The sequence below is a fragment of the Aplidium turbinatum genome, chromosome 8 (assembly GCF_918807975.1).
Source record: "Aplidium turbinatum chromosome 8, kaAplTurb1.1, whole genome shotgun sequence".
Taxonomy (NCBI): Eukaryota; Metazoa; Chordata; class Ascidiacea; order Aplousobranchia; family Polyclinidae; genus Aplidium; species Aplidium turbinatum.
The window spans coordinates 10,171,002-10,198,407 of record NC_137479.1 but is presented as its reverse complement, the minus strand read 5'-3'; the positions used below and the strand labels follow the sequence as shown (position 1 = coordinate 10,198,407).

Here is a 27,406-nt window from a genome sequence, read left to right as displayed (position 1 = left end):
CGAAAAACATTAAAGGCAATGACCTCAAACGTTGGAGTATTAAAATTAGAAGGGGACGAGTTTTGCAATTGAAAAGAAAGCAATCAGCATGCAGCAAGATGTTAGATTAGAATATCATGAAAGTAAAGAACATCGACAACCGATGGAAATTTTCTTTTTTTCTGGATTTCTTGGGGTGTGCAGTGCACACCTTGAACACCCTGAATATACGCCACTGCTAGAATAGGCTACAGCACATGCGAAAGTTTTCCTGAAATAATGGGGGAAAACGTGAATACCACCACCGAATTGCAATAATTATTATGTAAAACCGTGTAAAACATACAAAAACAGGACAAATTGATACTACTGTAAAGAACAAAGATTAAAAAGTAGGCTACGATGCGATGATATACTGTAAAGGTAAGTTATCCTTTGTATTGAGCACTTAAGATGAATGTGATTTTGAGCAGTTGGCGTCCAAAATAATACATGAATTGATAATAATCAATAAACTTGGCCTACGGTAATATGCCTGTTGGGGTGAAAAGACAAAAACTTTCTTTTTCTAGTCAAAACTCAGGCGCATTTCAGGACTGCTCTTCACTAGCCGCACCTAATGAATGGAATAATTCTCCAACAACAACATTTCAACAACCGGAAAACTTCTCTGTGTCAATCTCTGTAACCCGCCCTGCGTCAAAAGCCTCTACAAGTAAGTTATGCGAAACTATCAGGAATAACCTACCAAGGCTTTACCAGTCCGAGGATAAAGATTCAAAACCAACCAACAAACATCGGAGATGGTTTGTGCAACCTACACGCACTCAGGTGGCCCGTAGGCTAAAGGTCATTTCACATCTTAGTTCAAGTGTTCTTTCACAACTAAAATCAGACAAAAAAGTAACTTAGCGGGTTTAACATATTTATTACATACCAAATTATAACAAAACTCAAACGTTTTCAACACGTAGGCCTACTTGTGTCCTTATCAGGAATTATTTTAAATCTGCAATACACAATACAATGAGAATTATATCAAATATGTAGTAACTTATGAATAAGTTAGTATTTATTGTTTATAATGAGAATTATAACTAAAATTCGACTATGCACTATAATGACACTCCGGACTGCAAAGCATAGCCGTACGAGACCAAATTATTTTGAGGGGGCAGAACGTAAATTTGCCCAAATCTGCACGCTTTTATAAAAATTGCCCAAATATAATGTATGCGGTGCATTATAACGGTGAAAAAGTAACAGTTTTATAAATAGACTATGATCAGTTAATTTCATATTTTTTTGTTGCCCAAGTCTAAGCGATACAGTTATGTAAATGGGAAAAATTAATGAATTTGTGCATTTTGGGGAAACTGCCTCACGCTAATTTGGGCAGTTGCATAAACAGACTAATCACTTAATCAGTTTCATCAGATAATTTAATGTTTTCACCTGTCCAAATCAACACGATGCATTTGTGAAAATTAATAAAATTAGCTAGCCTATATAGCAAATTTTGCGTTTTGATTTGGGCAGTTTTACAAAAGTATTAGACATATTTTGCTGGTTGCCCAAATTGGCATGATGCAGTTGGTTAAATGCATTTCGTACTACAGTTTGATCACCATGCAATACAATATATCAATACGGGTGTGTCAAATGAAAATTTTGCGGCATTTCTCGTGCAAATAAGAGGCTGTAGGCTACATAGTTTGATAGGTAATGATATTATTTTATAGTTTTTCTTAATTCATGCAATTTTGTAGCTTTTTATATAGCAATTTTTGCCCTAATAATTGCAAAATTTTGCCCGAATACGCGACGTTTTGAAACAACAGGGGGGGAAGCTGCCCCCCCCCCCCCCCCCTGGCTCGTACGGCTATGCTGCAAAGCACAAACTGAACAAATGATTACGAGGAAATAATACGGCGGTTAAAAGATCACATGAAGTGTAGAGGCATCGGACAAACAATAAACACACACAAAAGAAAGCCAAAGCTACAGGCAGATAATTGACGTTTGCGTCAATTTTTAAATATGTGTAACCTGCTAAAGTTACTTTTTGGTTGGTTTTGAATCTTTATCCTCGGACTGACAAAACCCTGATAGGTTACTCCTGGTAGTTTCGCATAGGCTACTTGTAGAGGTTCTTGAGGCAGGGCCGGTTACCGAGATTGACAGAGTGAAGTTTTCCGATTGTTGAAGTGTTGTTGCCGGGAAATTATTCCATTCGCTAGGTAGCGCTGAATGGAGAGCAGTCCTCAAATGCGTTGCTCAAGCGCACACTCAGAGTCGAACCAGCGCCGCATGATTTTGAGCCGGGTGCGTAACCACTGAGCTAACGGGACGGACATTTTCGCACCCGGAATTTGCCAGGTTTGTGAAACAAGGTTGCGAATGCGAGTGAAAAGAAAAAAGTGTGGATTTTGTTGACTGGGAACCAAAGATACCTGTATTTCCTATTTTTGGTCACTAAAGTTAAAGATAAGCCTAGCCCTCGGCTATGAATAGATAATTTACTAGACATTTTCTTCATATAACATATTATTTACGGTAGAAAAGGATTACCGGTAATGCTTAAGAATCAACCTTTTTTGGGACTAAACTGTTTTTCTTGCAAAATACGAATAAGACTACATGTCTTGCGTTGACACATGTCAACCAGAACTACATGAATGCAAAGTATGTTGAGAAAACATGCCACTACTGTATATGACTAACACATGAACGGATTGTGATGGGTTTAATGCGGTGAGACAAAACAACTGCTGATTGACTTCGAAATCAAATAAAAATACGTGATTATTAACTTATTACTGTATAGTAACTATCGACTCATGTAGCAAGATATCCGGACAACAGATGAACTAACAAATAAACAACTCAGATACACTGGGAAAACAAACGCAAACGAGAAAAGCCAAAAATAAGATGGAGACAAGATTAACAAAGAATGTGCAACAACCAACTGACATACAAAAACACACGATCGATTGGATAAGCAAGTAAAGAGGAAGCCCTTCGCTCTGCAGTGGACTACTTAGCACAGGCTGAAAATGACAAGCAATTTTTTGATCCGGAAATTAAACTTGTAATTTCAATGAAGTGCTATAGCCATAAGTTACTACGGTAGGCTATATTATTAGAAATCAAAGTTTCAATAACGAAATCATAACCGTAATCCAGACAAGTGGCACAGATACAAACGAAATAATTAAAGAATTTCAAAATAAGTTGATTTAGTTTTTCAAACAGCTGTTAAACTGGCCAAGAGAAAGCATACGCGTAATGTATTTAATGACGAATTAAAAATATCTATAAAATATCTTCCTTCCACCAAAACGTTTGTTTAAGATCCGACTTTATAGCATTGAAAACGTCGTCCATGGTTTGACTGGCGTCGATTTCAACCATTGGTTCGCCACTAACCCGTAAGAAGTCTCGTTGCTCGGTATATTTTGGCCACACGTGGAAGTCAAACAGACCTGGCACATCAGGTGGGTCATAAACTCGGATTCTGCCAAAATAGAAATTAATGCTCAGTGTCCCAGCCACAATTTGTCTAGGCTATTAAGATGACTGCAGTTACAGCCTGGTTGGAAGGTTAGTTTAGTCTTCAGTAGCATAGCAGTGCCGCGTGGCTTTTTAGTTTAGGGACAACGCAAACTTTCAATATTATTAAGTCGCTTGTAGTTATCTTGATTCATGTAATTGTCTCACTGTAAGTAAGGAATGCAGCTGTCCGACCAGCTACGTAGCTGAACCAGATAAGCTCCCAACTTCAAAAACGACAACATCGGACAACGCTGATTTCTTTCTCGGGATTGGCTCTTGAGCAACACATTTCAAGAACAGCTTTCTATTCAGCGGTACTTAGTGGTTGGAACAACTGACGGAAGACAAGCGGAAACGTTGGTCTGTCAATCTCGACGACAAGACCCATTACGCTTTTTGGATTTCCAGCACAAGTGCCAAAATCTAGTCTATTATTTGTAAGGTAACAATGGCACAAAACTAGATTAAAATCACACAAAACATACACATTACACGAAGACTATATTTATTACCCACTACGCAAACTTTCAACTTTTAATAGCAACGATTTACCGACAGATCGGCCTCCAGTCAAATTTTCACCTACACGTTGAAATTGCATGTGTATGAATGTTGCCATTGTCTATCGTTTACATAAATTTCACAAGCACACTATGGAAGTATTGCACCCCAGGGAATTACTTACAATCTTCTTTTTTGAGCGATTTCGTAAGGCAAGGTGAGGAAATAGCGTTTATCAAACAACTTGTTGATGTACCTGAAACATTATTAACCTGAAAATAAAATCTCAATATGTGTCGTATAGAATATGTGTTGCAATAAGGTTCAGGGTTAAAACAACGAAGTTACATTACAAAGTAAAGTTATTGGTGCCCAATGAGTTTCTATCATTTAAAAAGAGGTTCTCAGTTGTCTGCTTGCACGACATAAATACTGAAAAAACGATGTAAAATTTCTGTTGGAACGCATAAAAATTACCGGTTTGTGAAAAGAAGTATTCCTTCAAGAATGACAATGGCTTGAAACTCTTCTCCTTTGCCATATTGTTCAGCAAGTTGGGCAAGAAGGGAATCAACATCATTGCTTAACTTGTCCATGTGAAATGCCTCCATAACTAAACACAACCTTTTGGCTAAATATAATATGGTCATTGACTCTAATAAACCAATATATTGCACTGATTCATATATGAAAAATTATATAAGTTGATCAACAAAGCTTTTATGTCATGTCACCATCTCTCATTTAAAACTTACCCTATCCATCTAGTAAATGAACTAAAAATAATAATATTCAGGGTGACATGTTATTGCTTTAAGTTGCATTGTAATTTACGTTGTTGCTGATTGCTTTGTTACGTTGCCTTAAGTTCCTTTGTCGTTTTTACTGGTGCAGTTTCTGTCTTTAGAACAACCTAGCTGCATTTTAGCGTAATAAACTTCTTTAATAGAGGAATTGTGGATGGTTTCACAACATTTTATTCTGCCAATAAAGTATGGATCTAAAAGACTTGCGCCCTAGACTCTTAGCTGCGGACCCGCAAAGTAAAGACGCTAAACGACAATGGGTGCATTGGTACAAGTCTTTTACAATTTACGTAGAAAAGCTCGAAGTTGCAGCTGAAGACAAGTTGAATTTGCTTATAAATCATATCGACGCTTCAATATATGAACTGGTGTGTGAGACAACAAATTATCATAAAACTATCAAACAGCTGAAGCGCCTTTTTGAAAAGGTTTCTCACCCCATGTTTTCTTGATTTGTTTTAAAAACTAGGAAGCAGAAGTCAGATGAATCACTAGACGAGTACATGCAGACCTTAAAGCGATTGAGCCTCTCCTGTGACTTTCGGGCGGTATCGGCAGTTGCGCATAACGTGACGCGACAATTTATCGAAGGACAATTTATCGAACGACAGTTTATCGAAAGACAGTTCATCGAACGACAATTCATCGAAACGACAGTTTATCGAAACAACAGTTTATCGAACGACAGTTTATCGAAAGACAGTTCATCGAACGACAATTCATCGAAGGGGCTAGGGGTTGAGGGTTAGGAGTTGGGGGTTAAGGGGTAGGGTTAGGTGTTGGGGGTTATGGATTGGGTTAGGGGTAGGGTTGGGGGTAGGTTTTAGGTTAGGTTTTCGATTAATTGTCGTTCGATAAACTGTCGTTTCGATGAATAGTCGTTCGATAAACTGTCGTTTGATAAACTGTCGTTCGATAAACTGTCGTTCGATAAACTGTCGTAGTACCGCGCATAAAGAGGAAGCTATAGGTGACTCGATCGCTGGGATTTCGTCAAATCACATTAAACAACGCTTGCTAGAGGACAAAATTAGGCTACTTTGATAAAGTTATCATATAACATAAATAAACTTTTGATAAAGCTCGATCCTTAGATGATGCCCAAACGTTTTGCAATCGTTTCGAAATGACTGCGAGCCAGACTCCGTCTTCACTTGATTGTGGCGCAACAGCTTTCGAAACATGTCCTACCTTTAAAATTGAAGATTCTTCAGATAAGGAAGAAAGCTCAGATGTTAGCGCCGCGTTGGTTGAAAAGTGTAACTATTGCGGAAATAGGCGACCTAGTAGAAGATATTGTCCTGCTCGTGAAGTTATTTGTTTCAAATGTTCTAAAAAAGGTCATTTCTCAAAAGTTTGTCGTCTTTCCAGGGTAAATCGAAAACCTATTTATTCATCTGCTTCTACTCCACGAGATGTCATTATGAATATGACAACCGAATCTTTCGACACCCACGCAAAGGTCAACGTCCCTGTTACAGTTAACGGAGTTCAAGCCAATGCTCTCATTGACACTGGCTCTACCCTTTATCACATGAGCGACCGTTTAAGAAAGCGTCTAAAACTAAATCTTGAAGAAAGTGAATACCGCATTGGTTTAGCCGTGAAAGGATGTTCATCGCAAACTTTAGGAATCTGTAACGTAAAAGTTGCGCTTTTTGGACAAGAGTATGATAATGTAGGAGTCACTGTTTTGAAAAATTTGCTCACCGACCTAATTATCGGACAAACTTTTATGAAACAGCACAAAAGCGTGAATATTCAATTTGGAGGCCCTATGCCAACGTTACAGATCGGAGCATTAGAAGCTATTAAAACGTCAACTTCAATACAGCTTTTCAAACACTTAAGGAAGGAGTGCCATCCGATTGCTACAAAGCCTAGAAAGTATTCTCAAGCCGATAGAAGTTTTATCTCTTCAGAGGTGCAGCGACTTTATAAGGAAGGTTTAATTGAGCCGAGTCGTTCGCCATGGCGAGCACAACCTCTTGTGGTCACTCAAGAAAATCACAAAAAGCGTATGGTCATCGATTTTAGCCAAACCATAAATAAATTCACTTGTTTGGACGCGTATCCTTTACCTCTTATGTCAGACGTAGTGAACAATGTCGCTAGGAACAGCATCTATACAACGCTAGATTTAAAAAGTGCGTACCACCAGGTAGAAATTCCTCTGCAAGATCGAAATTACACTGCTTTCGAAGCCAATGGAAGAGAACGCCGTTTGGTCTAACGAATGCAGTACCCTGGTTTTCAACGGATAATGGACAGCATTATCAAAGACTACGAGTGCAAAGGTACGTACGCTTATCTTGACAATATTACCATTTGCGGGAAAACCCAAGAGCAAGATCAAAATTTCTTGCAGTAGCTCGAGAAAGCAATCTAACTTTCAATGAAGCAAAAAGTACTTATTCGGCAGATACAATCGACTTGCTTGGATATAGAATCTCTAAAGGTACTTTAAGTCCTAACCTCGAAAGAGTGGAATCTCTACTAAAAATCCCGCCTCCAAAAAGTAGTAAACAACAGCAGAGGATTGTCGGTTTATTTGCGTATTATGCGCAATGGATTTCGCGTTATTCTGATAAGATTCAGCCTCTAATTCGAAACACTACCTTTCCTCTGAATGATGCAGCCCTAAACTCTTTCGCGACGTTGAAAGCTGAGTCGGCCCAAGTTACGCTTGGGGTGATAGATGAAGAAATTTCATTTACAGTAGAAACTGACACATCTGACATTGCCATTTCAGCCACTTTAAATCAGAACGAGCGACCCGTTGCTTTTTTTTCCAGGACACTCAACAAAAGTGAAAAAGTTCACTCAAGCATAGAGAAAGAAGCGACGGCAATTATCGAAGCCATTCGAAAATGGAATCATTTTCTAGCGGGACGCCGATTCAAACTTGTCACAGATCAAAAATCGGTGGCATTCATGTACATTGTACAACAGCAACAACCATGGCAAGGTAAAAAACGCAAAAAATTTGAGATGGCGACTGGAACTATCACAGTACGATTGTGAAATCGTTTATCGAGCAGGGAAGTATAATACTGCTCCCGACACTTTATCTAGAATGTATTGTGCAACTATGATGGACAATTCGTTGTATGAAATTCATGCGGCCTTATGCCACCCTGGAGTAACTCGCATGTATCATTATGTTAAAACAAAGAATTTGCCTTATTCTATTGATGACATCCTCTTGTAAAATTTGTGCTGAGTTGAAACCTAAGTTCTACAAGCCAATTGAAATTCCATTGATAAAAGCTACGCAACCTATGGAGCGCTTAAGCATCGATTTCAAAAGACCTTTACCTTCTGCTACGAATAACAAATATATTCTGACTGTAGTAGATGAGTACTACCGATTTCCTTTCGCCTTTCCTTGTAGTAAAGTAGACACTGAAACTGTAATCTTGTGCATGTCTAGTCTTTTTGTGATGTTTGGTAAATGTGGTTATGTGCATTCGGATAGAAGTGCATCGTTTATGTCTAAGGATTTTGTGTCTTACATATGTACAGTTTGCGTATTCCTACCAGCAGAACCTCTATATACAATCCACGGGCTAATGGCCAGTGCGAAAGATACAACGACGTAATTTGGATCTCTGTAAAACTTGCTTTGAAAACTCGAGATCTTCCTATTTCTAAATGGGAGTGTGTTATACCTGATGTTTTACATTCTATGCGCTCTTTATTATGTACTGCAACAAACGTGACGCCACACGAGCGATTTTTTAATTTTCAGCGTCTCGAACTCGAAAGTTTCAACTCGATAAAGTTTGCTAAAATCGATTTCATGTTTGAAGTCACAAAAAATCTAACGGACGTTTGGATAACTCGTGAAATGAGAATAAACATTCAACCTCGCATTCGCTTTTTCGCTACCACGCGTTTTGACTTTGAAGTTGCTCCTCACGCGCAGGAAGATAAGCTGTGTGTAGCTGTGAGCGTGCGTGCCCCGTGCGCATCTCAGTAGTAATTCACGTTCCAGCAATCAGCTGCTGTTTTGCGAGCAAGAGCAACGTAGGCTGTTTTTCGCTTTTGGCACTCTAAGTCCAAAAGGTTACTTGATCACACGAAAATAGAAGATCTTCTAAGTTCTATGATAAAACTACATCCAATTGCAGCAATAATAAAATCAAAAGTTTTAAAACTGTTCGGCCACACTAAAAGATCACAATTTGGAATCAGCAAAGTTTGCACAGAAGGCAAAGTAGAAGGAAAAAGAAAACGTGGCAGACAACCAAAACGATGGCAAGACAACATTCAATCATGGACCGGACTCAACTTGACGACACTGGACGAGTTGGCTCAAAATCGCCACTCTTGGAAGCAAACAAGCCATGTTGATGCGCAATCTGCCGCAGGCGGAGATGACAACTGACGATGAAGTCCGTTTAAATGGTCTAAATCTCTTTCGCAAAGTATTTTATCTTTGAAACACCACTTTTAATAACCATTTTTGTTGCCCCTCAACCGTAAAGTTACGGGGGGCGCCGCCCCATGCGCGTATGTTTGTGACATCGCTCCAACTGCTCGTGGTGGCCTTGACGAGTCGACTCTTAGTTTGCCGGATCCCGGAAGTCCAAACAAAGGGATAAACAATCCACCTGTGGAATTTCCCGAACAAATAACAACTAATAATGAACCTGTCAATGAAGATACACCTGCCCTGTCATCGGAAATTCATATACTGACTGATTCCAGCGAGCGCCCCATGCTCGGCGCTCATCACGTTCAAGGCGAGCGCCAAACAGATTTGTAACTTAACTAAATGTATATATTTAATGTATTAGCGCCATTGATTTTATGTTGATCCCTATTGATAATCTATGGAAGGGGTGAACGACATGTTATTGCTTTAAGTTGTATTGTAATTTACGTTGTTGCTGATTGCTTCGTTACGTTGCCTTAAGTTCCTTTGTCGTTTTTACTGGTGCAGTTCAGGCCCGTAACTAGCTTGGAGCACCAGGGGGTGCAAAAAGTATTCCAGAGGGGGCCCAACTTTTACCTTCCGTATCATGTACGAAAACGACGTTTGTACACAATGTAGTATATCTACACAAAAACATTAATCGTACTACAGCGTTTACATTAGCATAGATTATCATAGAAACAGCAGCGTAAACTGGCATTATAGAGTCAATTACATACTGTAGCTTAAGCAGTTATAATGACGACAGCATAGAAATTGAGAAACAAAATCATTTTTAAAACATCCGATCCGGATCCGACCATCAACTAGCGATAAAATGGTTAAAAATAGGGGGTCTGCTACTATTCGGTGAGTCCGATTCGGTGAGTCCGATTCGGTGAGTCTGATTCGGTGAGTTCCTAACCTCTAACCCCTAACCCTAACTCCAAACCCCTAACCCTAAAACGGCAATGATAATTAAGCCATGGTACCCGATAATTTAAAAAAAAAATTGAAAAAATCCCCCGTTAAGGGATCGGACTCACCGAATCAGACTCACCGAATCGGACTCACCGAATCGGACTCACCGAAACGGGCCATTCCGAAAAATAGGCATAGAAACTGCAGTGAAATAAAAATTTATGCTTTTGTAGTTGACTCTTTTGTTAGTTAATCCTTTCATGAACTTCGAGTTCGTTTTAGTTTATTTGCATTTTCCTCTAATGCGGTGTATAAATCATACAAAATATACATAGAAAATAGACGTTCAACTATGATCAAATAGGGCTGCAGCCGCTGCACCTGTCACTCATCGTTTTGTAAATAATTGTAAAATGTGTAACCTACATTGCACCTCTTTTTCTCTAGTGCAGAATCAACAATCATCTCTTCAAGATCAATCTTTTAAGGATAATATTGAGAATGTATTTCACACCATCAGTGAAATATATCCTCGCCATAGACAGGTTAGGTCCTACCTTAACAGAAGGCGTTGGTGGACTTCACTGAGTCTGTTAACAAAAACGTCCAGGTCTATTTTCTCTGTCATTTCTTTTACAAACCCCAAGCGGACCAAGTTCGCCTGTCTCGTCTGGAACATAGACCTGCGTGTAGGCTTGTCTATCTGAGATAAGACCGACAAGCCACTCTCACAAACAGCACAACTGAACCCAAATGATGCCAAAGTAGCAGCAAGTTTATATACATTCGGGAATGCCAGTCGTTGATTGTACAGTTCTTTCAGTAGGCTAATACATTGGAATTTTGCAACTTCCACACGGTCATGGAGGAACTGTTTTCCGACTTGCAATTCCGCCTCTGATGGAATATCTATCTTCAGTTGCGTATATAGGCCTAATGGAATGAGAGATTCACGGTCCAAGAAGTTTTTTATTTTTTCTTGAAAGGGCACGAACAGATGTGTAAAACCATAAATTGTCAGCAAATCTGAGTTTCATCTCCAAAACAATGTCGTCTATCACAGCATACATCAGTAACTTTCTCAGATCCCTTTCCTCTTCCATTTATACAGCAACTAGTAGGTTAGGCTAACTCTTCCATCACCAGGAAATCACAAATCAGTAAGGCGTGTATTTGGCAGTCAACTTTCTGCACAGTATTCTGGAGACTGATCGGCTATCACACTGCTTTGCTCAGTTGGAAACTGGTGTACTCTGGATCTAACCAACATTAAATCTCGAGTCTGTCTAACACAACATTCGACCACACCATTAAACACACAATGTTTACCATTAAACAACACAAGAAAATCGAGTATAAAACTGAAAAGTCAGCAAACAGAGCTAATTAACATCATTTTTTCCAGGGGGTGCCAACATTTTTGTAGGGGGGGCTTCGCCCCCCCTGCGCCCCTCCTAGTTACGGGCCTGGTGCAGTTTCTGTCTTTAGAACAACCTAGCTGCATTTTAGCGTAATAAACTTCTTTAATAGAGGAATTGTGGATGGTTTCACTACACAGGGTTGCTTTACAAGGTCTTTGGTAGTACACAAGACTCTAATGGAGAAGCCCAGTATCATAAAACAGTAGGCTAGTCACTTGTATAATATAGATAGATTTAAAAAGCAAAACGCTTTGTTTTTTATGGAAACGTCAATACCAATATAACAATAAAATAACTGGGATGATGTGATAAATCTACAATTTAAGTTACTATACAAATACAAACCACAATCTAACCATCCCACTCCAGTAATCCTGTCTTTGGATCAACTGAGATCTGATCTTCATCCTGCAATTTAATAATGCATTTTTTACATTAAAATATTATTTGCACTAACACAACTCACATTAGCAACTTATAGCAAGAGAACAACTAAGAAAAAAGAGTGTAAACTTATCAAGCAAATAAAATTAGTATCCAATAATGAAAAAGTACCAATCAAACTGAACTAATTTCTATCTGCACTCTGCAGCCTACCTTGTAGTAATCATCTTGACCAATGATATGACAAGAACAATGGCCATCAAGTATTTGTTTCAATCTATTAGCTGTAGTTGATTTGCCTCCACAAGTAACCCTGTATGAGGAAAATAACATGATACGACGCGTTCTTCTGGTGCAAACTAAGCTGAACTATCACAAGATGTAAAAGGCAATAATCTGCTTTTATTCTGACGTTTTTGTCAATCAGACACGACTGACTTCTTCAGGAGGCTAGATCAGGTAGTGACTACCTGTCTAGCACGGCAAAGCAAAGGACCATGTTGCAGTAATTCAACCAAACATGCAAAATAAAATCCAACCTCCAAACAAAAATTATTGAAGTACTATGTATATTATGTTATTATTCCTGGTGAACAGCCTCATTCAATCATTTATCTGTATATAATAAGGAAGTTATTTAAGTTGTGTTCCCAATACCGGTACCATAAAATCTGATAAATACAACCTGTGTATAAGGACTGTGCTAATTTTTTTATTTTAGTAACTTATATATATCAGTCTAAAATCGGTAATTAAAGTCGTGTTTTGTCGTTTCTACCCTTTTCTGGACCGTTATCTATACGGTATGTATTGTTTTTGCTGTGATGGAAGAAATACAAACAGCTACAACTGCTACAGTTTTTGAAGCAAAAATAATCAAGATTTGAAGGCTAGTTTAGTCATTGTAAACTTACATAGCAGATACATGGTGTACTATTTCTCGAAATTTTTATAATAAAATCCTAATAGGCAAGAGAATGTACAGTACTCAGCAATAATTAAATGTTAGTTTAAATAAAGGCAGTGGCTATTTGACCGGCGCCGGTCTTTGAATCTGAAACACTATTTGACCGGTCATGACGCCACTATATAGGCATTTTTTTCTTTTTCAAAGCAAAAGACGAGAATAGAGATGTACCGATACCAATATTTTGGCCGATACCGATCCCGATACCGATATCACTTTTTTAGGCCGATACCGATACTGATACCGATATTTTGGCCGATACTTTGGTGTTACAAAAAGAAGCAATTTTGGTATTTGCAAGGAATCATATCAAATGCTAAGTTTTACCTTATTTGCATAAAACTATTGAAAAAAGCTTTCAATTGGCATAACTTATTAAAGATTCAAGAATCCAATCTCAACTGCATTGTTGTGTCATAATAGTAGGTTTTAGTAATGAAAGGCCACCATAATTGAGGACTGGGGTATAAGGGAAGAAACATTACATCATAATTGGGGTTTCTGAAAAATTAATAAAGTGTTTGCGCAAACTCTCCAAATAGGCTATCATAATTGATAATAAGATGTAAAATGTAAACCAAGTGATTTGTGTAGTCGTACAAAAACTATTCGACAAGTAATGTGCAACCTAATGGCGCTTGTCGTTCGGTTGAAAAGCTTTTACCAGGCCAAGACTACCCAGGTAGCAAAAATGTATACTTTTGCATCGTTTTTACGTTGCTAAACGTTTAAAAAACCCGTGTAACTTGGTTGTTTTTAGTAAGCTGGTTCTATCAGTTTGTGATTAAATTTCCACCTTTCGTTGTAATAAACTCACCAAGCTTAAACAATGTCATGGCAGAATAAGTATGCTCAAAATGAAAGCAATGAAACTACGAATCCTCACTAAACTAATCAAAATGGTCTTGTTGCGCCTAAAATGACCAAGGCCTATGAGAGGGGATACGGAGGGTACGGCGTACCCTTGACGGCCCAAGCCTGTGTTTGTTGGGAGGGCCCGAAATTTTGGTTTTATAATTTACGCGCAAAAATGTTTGGCTAAAACCATTCTAAACGACTGATTTCAAGCATTAAAGTTGTTATTCTTTAGTCCTGGGGGCCCAGAAAGGTAAGCGAGTGCTTTGCAAGCAAATTATGGGCCCAAAGTGGTAATTTAATGCTTTACGTGCAAAAATGTTCTGTTTAAAGCACCCTAAATTAAATCACAACACTTAGTTATTCTGCTGTCCGGGCGTACACTAGCCATTTCAATTCTTGTCGATGTCAATTCTTGCTACAAAACGGCTGCCGAGAAACATATAGTTGATTTAATGGTCTAAATGGCTAGCGTGGAAGCTACACCGTTATGGTTAGCGAATCGCAACAGCTCGCTGTACTAGTGAGTGCTCAGCCTTGTGCTGATAGCCGGGAAGAACGCTCCTTTCTTCACAATGAGGTTGTCATCTTAGGCGCAACAAGACCATTTATTGATTAGTTTAGTGAGGATTGGTAGTCCCATTGCTATCATTTTAAGCCTACTTACTCTGCCATGACATTGTTTAAGCGTGGTGAGTTTATTACAACGAAATGTGGATATTAAATCACAAACTGATAAAACCAGCTTACTAAAAACAACCAAGTTACATGGTTTTTTAAACGTTTAGCATCGTAAAAACGATGCAAAAGTATACATTTTTGCTACCTGGGTAGTCTTGGCCTGGTTTTATCCTCTGCTGAGAGTAAAAAAGAAACACAAATGATAAATATTGGAGAAATTGAGTCTCCTTCACAACTTAAGAATCGAACAACGCAAAACTGCTGAAACAAAACGTTTTGTTTGAGTGAAAGAATCACTGTAAGCAAACAATGCCAAGAGGTACGCACATGAAGTCATGGGAGTGTGAGGTATCAAAAATTTGAACAGGTTGTTATTTTTCTATATCAATGTGGTGTTAGTTACTACTTTAAAAAATCTATGTAATATCTTTGCTTCTGCAAAAATCCGCAGCAAACGCCTTTTTTTACATGTTTAGTATCGGCCACAGTATCGGCCAAATTTTGCCGATACCGATGCCGATACCGATACTCAAAAAATGGCCGATATCACCGATACCGATATATCGGTACATCTCTAGACGAGAAGAGTGCCTATATAAGTTCTAAATTCGGCAGTTATGTTCAACTGATTCGGTGGCGCGTAGGATAAGTCTCCGGCTGGTGCTCCAGAGGGAATGAGTTCGATACTACGCGGAAGCGTTCTTTCATTTTTAACTAAATTTTGACCCGAATTGACTCAATCGTTAGGCTGCTGCATAGGGATGGGCAATTCAGAATAATTTACTATTCCAGAATTATTCCGGAATACTAAATCGAATCCAGAATACCGAATCCTATTAACTTCTAGGCTCCAGGAAACCCTAACCCTCGCTGATCGCAGTTTCCGCAAACATTTTTCCGCAGTTTCCGCTAACTCTAACCATAGAGTAATCTATGCTCTAATCCTCGCTGATCGCAGTTTCCGCAAAATTTTTTCCGCGGTTTCCGTTAACCCTTATCCTAATTCTAACCATAGAGAAATCTATGGTCTAACCCTGGGTGCAACCTAGTTCGTACCCTGAACAGTTCGGACCCTCAGTTCGTACCCTGAAAAGATCGAGACAAAAAATTAAAAAAAGCCGAAGTCGCTGATCGCAGTTTAATAGCACAAAGCCGAAGTCGCTGATCGGAGTTTCCGCAAACAAACTCGAGGGTTAGGGTTAGCGGAAACCGCGGAACTGCGGAAAAATATTTGCGGAAACTGCGATCAGCGAGGGTTAGAGCAGAGCATAGATTACTCGATGATTAGAGTTAGGGTTAGCCGAAACTGCGGTTAGCAAAACTGCTGAAAAATGTTTGCGGAAACTGCGATCAACGAGGGTTAGGGTTAGAGCATAGATTGCTCTATAGTTAGGGTAAAGGTTAGCGGAAACTGCGGAAAAATGTTTGCGGAAACTGCGATAAGCGAGGGTTAGGGTTAGAGCATAGATTGCTCTATAGTTAGGGTTAGGGTAAAGGTTAGCGGAAACTGCGGAAAAAGGTTTTCGGAAACTGCGATCAGCGAGAGTTAGGGTTAGAGCATAAATTAATCTATGGTTAGAGTTAGGGTAAAGGTTAGCGGAAACTGCGGTTAGCGGAATCTACGGAAAATGTTTGCGGAAACTGCGATCAGCGAGGGTTAGGGTTAGAGCATAGATTAGCCTATGGTTAAGGTTAGCGGAAACTGCGATCAGCGACTTCGGCTTTGTGCTATCTTTCTCTCGATCTTTTCAGGGGGAAAATTTTAAAATGTTTGCGGAAACTGCGATCAGCGACTTCCGATTTTTTTAAGTTTTTCTTTCGATCTTTTTAGGGTACGAACTGAGGGTCCGAACTGTTCAGGGTACGAACTAGGTTGCATCCTCTAACCCTAACCCTCGCTGATCGCAGTTTCCGCAAACATTTTTCCGCAGTTTCCGCTAACCTTTACCCTAACCATAGAGTAATCTATGCTATAACCCTTGCTGATCGCAGTTTTCGCAAACATTTTTCCGCAGTTTCCGCTAACTCTAACCATAGAGTAATCTATGCTCTAACCCTTGCTGATAGCAGTTTCCGCAAACATTTTCCGCAGTTTTCGCTAACCGCAGAAACTCCGATCAGCGACTTCGGCTTTGTGCTATTAAACTGCGATCAGCGACTTCAGCTTTTATTTTTTTTTTTTCTTGATCTTTTCAGGGTACGAACTGACTGTACGAATGGTTCAAGGTACGAACTAGGTTGCACCCGACTTATCCTACGTGCCACCGAATCAGTTGAACATAACTGCCAAATTTAGAATTTATATAGCAGGCCTCGAAATTCACGGCGGACATGTCCGCCGTCACAGCATATGATGTCAGCGTGAAGTACCCTCTAGATCGGTCATATTTGTCCGCCAAGAAATAACACAGAAACTAGCGATACAAATCGTCATTGCATAGCATAAACAATTGTTGTGAGAATATAATTTCCCGTGCGTTCTAGCGTGCATCTGGAAAATGTGAATACTGTATCCCTTAGCTTTCATTCAAGCTGAAAATCTTTCAATTTTTACGTTGCTTCAACGATTGATGATATCGAATCAGCGTAACAAAGATGAATTCTTCGCTAAGAATCGATGAGAGTACGCACAAGTTCAAGTCTTACGTCAAAATGTCTGCCTTTGATCTCCGTAATATTGATAAGGCAAGGTTGGTTACAAATTAGATTATATGAGTCGAGTAGGCTATTACAGCAAGTTGAAGAAAAATTTATCAAGTTTTGGTATTACAGTAAGAAAGAAAAGGCCCATAGAAAATTCACTTTCGCTCACATACCACGCAAAAATAAACCTAAAGAAAAATGCCTAGTGAAACTTTGCACAGCAGAAAATAGTAGCGTTAGCGTATAAGTTTTCCGACTCGTGCCCAGAGCATTGTGACGCAAAAATCCACACGACCTCGTTCGGTGGAAGTTAATCAGTTATGCGGCGTATTAAGCAGCTACACCGCGCTTGGACTCTTCAAGCGCACCTCATTGGTCTGATGAAAGCCTTCGCTGAAATTTTAAAAAGCCTTCTAAACCGTAGCTATAGCTCTCAAATATTATATTCTACATAATTTTCTTTGTTTCAAGGGTGAGTACTGAATTAGGTAAAAGGCAGATGTTAATAAGGGGTCCTAAAGTGTGGCATGAGGTCCCAGGTGATCTCAAAAGTCTTTCTCCAACTTCTTTTAAAAGAAACTTTAAAAACTACCTTCTTGATTTAAACGACACTGTTGAATAATAACTGTTTTGTCTATATAATTACATTATTCTATTCTATTTGCTCATCTCTTTGGTATATATATATATGTTGCTTTTTATCTTTTTTTACTGATTAAAATTGTCGATTAATATCTCTTAAACTCCACTCACAATTAATTCATTCAGCAGCATGGTAAACCTGCTTAGTTTGTTTGCTTTTTTTTTTTTTTTTCTTTTTTGCATAATGAAAACATGTGTATCTGTATCACCAAATGCTTGATTTTTTGTATATGTGTTTGTGTATTTACTGTATACGTATATGTTATTTAGGCCTACATCACCTAGCTTGAGGTGGCTGCTGACTAGATGACCGTTTGGTCTTTTCGCAGTCTCCTCGTCATATGACACACAACCAATTATTGTATACTTTGTATTCTTTTCATGTTTGTGTTTGTGACAAATAAATGAACTGACTGACTGACTGACAAATAATGAATTATCAAGTGATTAAGCATGACGATCGATGCTAAAACTGGTGTGTCCGCCGTGAGACTTAAATTGTCCGCCGAGATAGCTGCTCAGACCGGACACGTTTGTCAGCCGTCAACAAAAACGAATTTCGAGGCCTGTATAGGCACTCTTCTAGTCTTCTCGTCTTTTGCTTTGAAAAAGAAAAAAATACCTATAAAGTGACGTCATGACCGGTCAAATACAGATTCAAAGACCGGCGCCGGTCAAATAGCCACTGCCTTGAATGAACCACAAATTCTTGTAAACTTTTACCAACATTTTCATGATGCATTGATGCAAGTTAAGCTGTATCTTTAATAATGTCATCTCTAGCTCACCATACCCGCTAATGCCAACAACAAGAGGTCTTTGTGTAAAGTTGTTCATTCTTGCATGCACTCTTTCAACAATAATGCATTCTGAAAATTACAAATTCACTTTTAACACAATTTTGCTTTCAAAAACAAGCGAAAGCTATTATTTGAAATACAATGTGAGCAGATAACATAATGATGTATCGGCAACCACAAAGCAATGAATATAAAAGTTGACATCTAAGAATATAATTTAATAGATTGAGTTTTGCTTTTAGCAGCATGATCGTTGTTTACATTACAGTGTAGACAGGGGCGGCTCACTAGTGTGTGCTGTGGTGCTGTAGCACTCCCACAAAAGTTTTCACGAAAAGTTTCTCAAATATTTTAGCGTTTCTTCTACCACCATCATTCTGGCAGAATAATTTTGCGCGATCTGCCTAAAAAAATGATCCGTAAATAATTGCGCGGTAAACAATGCGATGAAAGCAGCAACATTCGGAAGCTGATAAAATCACTTTTCCTTACCACATCAAAGCAAATGTTATATTTTTTCCATAGCCAAATGAACAGTGAACACAGAAATTTAAATAAAAAACTCGACTTGTCAAAGATAAAGCAACTGCAATTGCGAAAAGTTAGACATAAAATCGTATCTATTAGGACTGCTAAATATGATTGGCAAGAAAAGTAAGCATCACAAAAACGACTATAAAAATACTTTCCCGAAATATTTTTTGGAATTTTATTTTTGAATCGTGTTCAGAATTAAATTTCATTTCCAGGGGTGTCAATTTCGTGGTGGGACAAACGAAGGAAACGCGAGCAGAATGGTTTAAAAATGGGGGAAATATCTTAAGTATTTAAAAATAAATAGAGATTTTAACGTTTATAGACGCCTTCAATTAAGCGTCTATACAAATATTTTCCCGGAATATTTTTCGGAATTTTATTTTTGAATCGTGTTCAGAATTAAATTTCCTTTCCAGGAGTGTCAATTTCGTGGTGGGGCAGACAAAAGAAACGCAAGCAGAATGGTTTAAAAATGGGGGAAATGTCTTACGAATTTAAAAATAAATAGAGATTTTAACGTTTATAGACGCCTTCAATTAAGCGTCTATAAAAATATTTTCCCGAAATATTTTTCGGAATTTTATTTTTGAATCGTGTTCAAAATTAAATTTCCTTTCCATAGGGTGTTAATTTCGTGGTGGGGCAAACGAAGGAAACGCGAGCAGAATGGTTTAAAAATGGGGTAAATGTCTTACGTATTTAAAAATAAAAAGAGATTTTAACGTTTATAGACGCCTTCAATTAAGCGTCTATAAAAATATTTTCCCGAAATATTTTTCGGAATTTTATTTTTGAATTGTGTTCAGAATTAAATTTCCTTTCCAGGGGTGTCAATTTCGTGGTGGGGCAGACGAAGGAAACACAAACAGAATGGTTTAAAAATGGGGTAAATGTCTTACGTATTTAAAAATAAATAGAGATTTTAACGTTTATAGACGCCTTCAATTAAGCGTCTATAAAAATATTTTCCCGGAATATTTTTCCGAATTTTATTTTTGAGTCGTGTTCAGAATTAAATTTCCTTTCCAGGGGTGTCAATTTCGTGGTGAGGCAGACGAAGGAAACGCGAGCAGAATGGTTTAAAAATGGGGTAAATGTCTTACGTATTTGAAAATAAATAGAGATTTTAACGTTTATAGACGCCTTCAATTAAGCGTCTATAAAAATATTTGATGGCGTCTAATTGATGGCGTCTATAAACGTTAAAATATCTATTTATTTTCAAATACGTAAGACATTTACCCCATTTTTAAACCATTCTGCTTGCGTTTCCTTCGTTTGCCCCACCACGAAATTGACACCCCTGGAAAGAAAATTTAATTCTGAACACGATTCAAAAATAAAATTCGGAAAAATATTTCGGGAAAATATTTTTATAGACGCTTGATTGATTGCTTGATTGCTTGAATCTTTATCCTCGGACTGGGAAAGCTTCTTGCAGAGCTTAATCTTGGCAGTTTCGCATACTTGTAGAGGCTTTGAATCACTGACGCAGGCCCGGTCACCGAGATTGACAGAGTGAAGTTTCCGATTGTTGAAGTCTTGTTGCTGGGGAACTATTCCATCCATTAGATGCCGCTGAATGGAGAGCAGTCCTTAACGTGCGTTGCTCAAGCGCACACCCCGAGAGTCGAACCTTATTGAAGGCGTCTATAAACGTTAAAATCTCTATTTATTTTTAAATACGTAAGACACTTACCCCATTTTTAAACCATTCTGCTCGCGTTTCCTTTGTCTGCCCCACCGCGACCTTGCCATCCCTGAAAAGAAAATTTAATTCCAAACACGATTCAAAAATAAAATTCCGAAAAATATTTCGGGAAAATATTTTTATAGACGCCTAATTGAAGGCGTCTATAAACGTTAAAATCTCTATTTATTTTTAAATACTTAAGACATTTACCCCATTTTTAAACCATTCTGCTCGCGTTTCCTTCGTCTGCCCCACCACGAGCTTGCCATCCCTGGAAAGGAAATTTAATTCTGAAAACAATTCAAAAATAAAATTCCGAAAAATATTTTTATAGACGCCTAATTGAAGGCGTCTATAAACGTTAAAATCTCTATTTATTTTTAAATACGTGGTCACAGCGGTAAACCATAATTTCTTCGTGGGAAAATTGTAACTTAAAGTTCCCGGATCCTTTCGTCTGCATATAATGACCGAAGAAACACACACTTGAACTTCTTTTCAAAAAGTGTATTTCTGTAAAAATTAGCCCACGGCTACCGAAAACGAGGGGGTGCAACGCGTACACCACTGAAAACTGTCACTACAGAACAGATTACTTGGATAAAAGACGGAACTTTTGTCCAGCTAGCAAGCACTAAGCCAACAGTTAAATGTGCGGCCAACTTTCAAACAATCATTTTACGAATGACCAGAATAGATATCAATATCTCAAATTCACGTAGAAAGTAACTGTGACGCAATAAATGAAAGACAATTATGAAGTCATTCCAACAGGTGTTTAAGCTGATGTAATATTTCCTGTTTAAACAGGCCCAAACAGGTCCAAACAGGTCTTATGAACGATGGTGCAATTTTGGCACATGCTTTAGGAATTTCCATGACGTAATATTCAGTAGACTTGAACGGTTTTTATATGACGTTTGATTTGGTGAAAATTGTCGGGAACATAGCGGCCCCTAGTTATGACAGTCTGACATGGCATAACTAAAAAGAAATGACGACAATTGTGAGCCAATGAATAAAAACACATGATACACAAATTGTTTGAATCACTCACGTTTAAGTTAATACGCAAATACAAAGGGCATGCAAAGAATGAACAGCAATAAGAATAAACACGACGATACATGAAATTGGTACCATAGGTACACGCTAAATGACGCTATATACAATGGTTGCGCTAATAACCGACTGTTCCGGGCTCAGACAAGGGTCGGCCACCGCAGACAAAACCAGGCTCAAACCCTAACACTTAGGTGTTCTTTACGGGGGCGAGGCACGAAATATCCCTCAACACGTAGTCTACTTTCACTTTCCCCGTACTCTCATCATAGTTGCAGACGGCAACTTTGGCTCTACGAACCACAGGCTTCCCTTTCCTAATTTGTGGAACTACCTCATGCACCCTCCCAAGTTGATACTTCCCACGTTTACCAATGTCTTGGAGAGAACCTACCACTACAAGTTGACCAGGCTCCAAATTCTCGGCCATTTTTAGCCATTTTTTCCGGCCCTGAAGACCTGGCAAGTAAAAATCGATCCATTTATTCCAAAACTGCTGAGAAAGTGACAAATTGAACCGATAATCCCTTCTTAATTGGTCACGATCATGTGGTTGCCCAACAGCACAGTATGGGTCTAAGTATGGGGTCAAAAGTGAGGCAGGGGTGATGACAGTAAAATCCCTAGGGTCGTCACTCAAAGGTACCAAAGGGCGTTCGTTCACGATCCGAACGGCACTGCCTGTGTACGTAAGCAGTTCAATAAAATTGGGCTTACGAATTGAAGAGTCCAAAATGTGAAAAAATGCGATTTTAAATTGTTTTACCATTGCCTCCCAGGCGCCACCTTGCGCCGGAGCATATGGAGGTATAAATTCCCAGTTTATCTCTCTCTGTCTCAGGGCGTTGTGAAATTCAGCTGATTCTATCAACTCGGGTAACTTCTTAGATGCTGCCTGAAAGGTACTTCCATTATCGGAATAGATAGCATTAACCTGCCCACGTAAATCTGTAAACCTTGTAAAGGCAAGTAAAAAATCACTCAGCGACAATGACGTAATCAGCTCAACATGAATAGCGCGAGATGCCATACATGTGAATAAGAGTCCCCAAGCTTTTTTGTGACTCCTACCTTCAACAAAGGTCAATGGTCCAAGATAGTCCAAGCCGCAATCAAAAAAGGGTTTCCTATGGGCAGTTGTGCGAGACAAAGGTAAATCAGACATGAGCTGCCTTATAGGCCGAGCTTTCTCAATCGCACATACACCACAATCATTAAGATACCTCTTCACGGAAGCATTACCATTAGCGATCCAAAACTTCTGTCGCGTAGACAACAAAGTGTGTTGTACTCCACAGTGCGCATTTCGATTATGATGCGACAGTACAACAAGCCTAGTGAAGGGGTGTTTCGAAGGCAAAACAATCGGATGCTTTGCTTCTAGAGAAATCTCGGGAGAATTACTTAAGCGCCCTTCAATGCGGATTACACCAGCATCATCTACACAAGGTCTGTACTTTTTAAGTGAACGCAATTCCTTCAAGCGTTCCTTCTCACGTTGCGAAGCGCCAACACTACCCCGCTTTATCACTTCCTCAAGTGCATCCGGCGATCGTTTGGTCATTAAATGTAACACATCGCCATACACGCTCTTCTGAACAAACTTCACAGTTAAGTCTAAGGCTCTATTAAGATAAGAGGCGTCCAGTTTTGGCTTCATAAAGCTACGCTTTCTCGTTTTACAGCACAAAAATTCAACAAAAGCAACCAAATAAGCAATTCTCTTTTTCATAACATACAAAGAAGGTGCGGCCTCGATCAATCTGTGAAGGCCACCCTGTCCAACGTCAAGCGACCCCTCTTCGTCACGAAGATATAGGCTATGGACAGGTACTGGAGTGGGGTTTTCTACAGATGGAATTTCTTCACACTGATAGAGAAGACTAGAACCATTTAACCACAACTCTCGAAACTCTTTCTTTGTAATAAGATTTGGCCTTGTGCCAACATCAGCTGGGTTCATATCGGTAGGGCAAAAACGCCAATCCTGGGCTCCAGATAACAATAAAATATGCTCAACTCGACGCGTAATAAACTTATTCAAACGTAAATCAGGGTTCTTAACCCACTGCAACACAGTCCGAGAATCACACCAAAAATACTTACTGCAGTCGGGCATCTTCAATGCCTCGTAGGCCTGCTTCACGAGTCTTGCTGTATTCAAAGCGGCAACAAGCTCTTTCCTAGCTATCGGCCAAGAAAACTGATTTTTTACAACAATGGTAGATTTACCCAGAACGAAAGACACACTCGGAACTCCGTTAACCAGTCTACGTAAGTAAACAACAGAAGAGAAAGCTTGATTCGAAGCATCACTAAACCCATGCAATTGATATGAAACAATATCATCCGGACTGCACACACCAGAGTTTGCAAAATACCATCTCGGTAACGAAAAATCCTTAAGCAGGTCCAAAGAGCGAAGCCACGACTCCCACTCTTTAACAAAGCTATCAGGGACCTCGGTGTCCCAATCAAACTTGTCTATCGCCAACTGCTGAAGTATAAGGCGTGCTTTTAGAAAAAATGGCGCTCCAAAGCCTAGCGGATCAAAATTTTGTCCAAGCTGACTGAGCATACTTCGGCGCGTGTGTTTAGCTAAGGGCTTTAAGGAACATGCGATACGCATCTCGTCAGACTCGGTTTGCCACACACAACCCAATGTCTTCGCTGATGGCAAAGTCATATTTTCAGTCTGAAAGTCAATGTCACGAATCAAAGGTGAAAGCATCTCATTATCCAAATTTGACAAGACAATCATAGCCTCCTTGTTAGCACTCCACTTAACAAGTTTAAACCCACGGCTATCAAACAAAGCAATTGATTCATGAGTGATTTGCTGAGCTTCCTCTAAGCTATCAGCCGAAAATATAAAATCATCCATGTACATATTATTTGCAATATTGCAGAGAGTCAATTCACCAGCACTGCTGGGATTCTGCTCGATCATTTTCTTTATGGCCAAGCAAGCGATATACGGGCTACTCTTTATTCCCCAAGGGTGTACACAAAAACGAAATGGTACCATCCTACCATTTTCAAGGTCATCATCTTCAAACCACAATATACGAAACAAATCCCTTTGCGACTCAGGTAACTTTATTTGAAAGAAGCATTTAGTCACATCAGCCATGAGACCAAATCTACCAAGCCGAAATCTAGCCAAGACATCTACCAGAGGGTTTAACAAGTCAGGACCCGAAAACATTACATCATTAACACAAGTTCCTCGAAATTCAGACTTGCCATCGTAAACAATGCGCTTTTTTAATTGTGACGTCACAAAGTATGGTAAATACCATTCAAATCCCTTGACATTTCCTGCTTCACCCGCGCGCTCAATATAGCCATTAGATTTAAGATCTTTCATGGTGTCAGTAAGGAAATCACGAAGTTCAGGTTGTTTTAAAGCTTTCTTTCTTAAAGCAGCAGCTCTATCTGACGCCAACACAAAATTGTTAGGTAGATCAATATCTTCCTTCAACGGAACAGGTATCTCAAATCGACCATCTTTCAACTCAATATTCGGTTCGACAAGTTCTCTAGCCAAAATATCATTGCGAGACAATTCACAGGTTTCATTTTGCAAAGTCAAATCCTGAATGACTTTATTCAGGTCTGCTATTTCCATATCACGAGACTCAATTTTACGCTGAAAGCCAGAGATGACATCCGACTCTGAAGACGTCTGCACTCTGCACACTTTAGCAACGCTTTCAACTAAGGGTGACTTACCACCACAAGCCAACCAACCGAGAGGAGTGAGCAAAGCATGCGGTTCACTACGATTGTCACCAACACGCTCTTCTTTTGCACACATCAAATAAGCGTTGTCGTTGCCAATCAGTACATCTACAGTACTACAATCATTCAAATGAAACATATTCACGTCATGAAAATGACGGAAACCACTTAAATCTTGTTTATGGGGTAAAGTTTTAACATCGTCAGCCCAAGCTGGGTTAACCACCGAGGTTATATCACAAAACAGTTCATCAGTCTCTAACGACTGGATGTTTTGGATATCTTGGCTGCACGAGGAGGCATTGCCAATCTAAGCTGCTACAAGTCAAACGAGAGAAGAAGAAGAAGAAGAAGAAGACTGGATGTTGAGTTTAACAAGGTCAGCACAAGTAGGTTTCTGACCAGCCAGAGTATCCATTTTAAACGACGCTTTATCATACGGTTTAAGACCAAGTTCGCACACCAAGTCACTCGAAACAAAGGTCAACTGCGAACCAGGATCATGCTGACAATACACCAACTTCGATTTGCCAGTCATTGGATTCAAAACACGAGCAGCAGTAACGCGGTTAAAGGCTGCTTTAACATTTCCAATCTTAACATTACGCACAGGAACTCTGGCACCAGCCTCATCTTTACCGACCAAATCCAGAGAATCACGTGACGTCACATAAAAATCATGCAGAAGAAAATAGTGTTTCCTATCGTTGGTAGGTCCACACTTACGACAGTTATTTGCATGATTACAGTCTCTAACCATATGCTGGCGCAAACAATTCAAGCATTTGCCAGCTTTCACAATGACATCTCTCCGATCTTTAGGTGTCAAGCGCAAAAATTCTTTACAATTAGACAAAAAATGATATTCAACTTGACCACGTGACGAACAACAAAAACATGCCGGTATGTCACTACGTCTGGCCACACCGCCGCGCGGTGCGCCAACAGCAGTCGAGTACTGCGAACTCCCTGAAATCACATTATCATGGGGTTTTACCGACGTCTGCCTAACCGGACATGAAGGCAATTTTCCTTTGCCAAACTTTTTAAAATGCTGCGACTCACCAGAATCGCCCATTAGCATAATGCTAAAATCAGTCGACTTGCGCGTTTCCTCCCGTACTACAAAATCAAACAAACCCTGAAAGGTAGGTTCCTCAGTGCTACCATACTGATCACCTAAAAAGTCAAGATAACGCTGCTTAGCGTCAAACGGGAGTCGCTTAGCCAAATCCAAAACAAAACGTCCTTCTAATTTATCACGCTGACCATAAGCTTTCGCGTAAAGCAAACACTGCGACAATTCATCTTTAAACTCTTTCAAATCACTGGAAGAGATAGAAGTCAATTTGCTACCATAGCGATACTTTTTAATTTCTGGTTCTGCGAAAAGACCTCCACGAACCCCAAAACGTTGGGACAAGCGAGCTAACGACATTTCTATCCTGTCTTCCTCTGACAAGCCAGGAGTGTCAGAAACCAAATTAGCAATCGTTTGTGCAGCTGTTCTAACACAAGCTGCTTGCAACAAAGTCAAACGAGTTCCCTTAAAGGGCGAAGCTGCCATCAAGGCCATAACACGATTTTTAAAGAAGACAAATGGCATATTATTACCATCGTAACCAATCAAGGCCGCCTTATCGAAGAACGTCCTACTATTTTGGTATTCAAAAAAGCAATCCTGCTGTTGAGAACTCGATTTAGCGGGAGAAGACAAGCTATATCCCTTAATGGGCTGAGTGGGCTCAGTCACATGCACAGCCCGATCACGATCCTCACATACGTTAAAATC

General features: G+C 39.3%; 1 protein-coding gene across 2 annotated transcripts; it reads right to left on the bottom strand.

Annotated features, from left to right (window-relative positions):
• Nucleotides 1-889: 889 nt before the first annotated feature.
• Nucleotides 890-18,683, bottom strand: LOC145775814 (nicotinamide riboside kinase 1-like). 2 transcript variants are annotated; one of them, XM_082587188.1, is made up of 6 exons: nucleotides 18,572-18,683; nucleotides 12,204-12,303; nucleotides 11,963-12,014; nucleotides 4,516-4,651; nucleotides 4,223-4,294; nucleotides 890-3,499 (listed from the first exon to the last, which is right to left on the bottom strand). In XM_082587188.1, the coding sequence occupies exons 1-6, from the start codon at nucleotides 18,613-18,615 to the stop codon at nucleotides 3,298-3,300; spliced, it is 606 nt and encodes a 201-aa protein (XP_082443314.1). In that variant the 5' UTR covers nucleotides 18,616-18,683; the 3' UTR covers nucleotides 890-3,297. The 2 variants fall into 2 exon arrangements, with proteins under 2 accessions (XP_082443314.1, XP_082443313.1); XM_082587187.1 differs by having other exon boundaries at nucleotides 18,506-18,638.
• Between the last annotated feature and the right edge of the window lie 8,723 nt (nucleotides 18,684-27,406).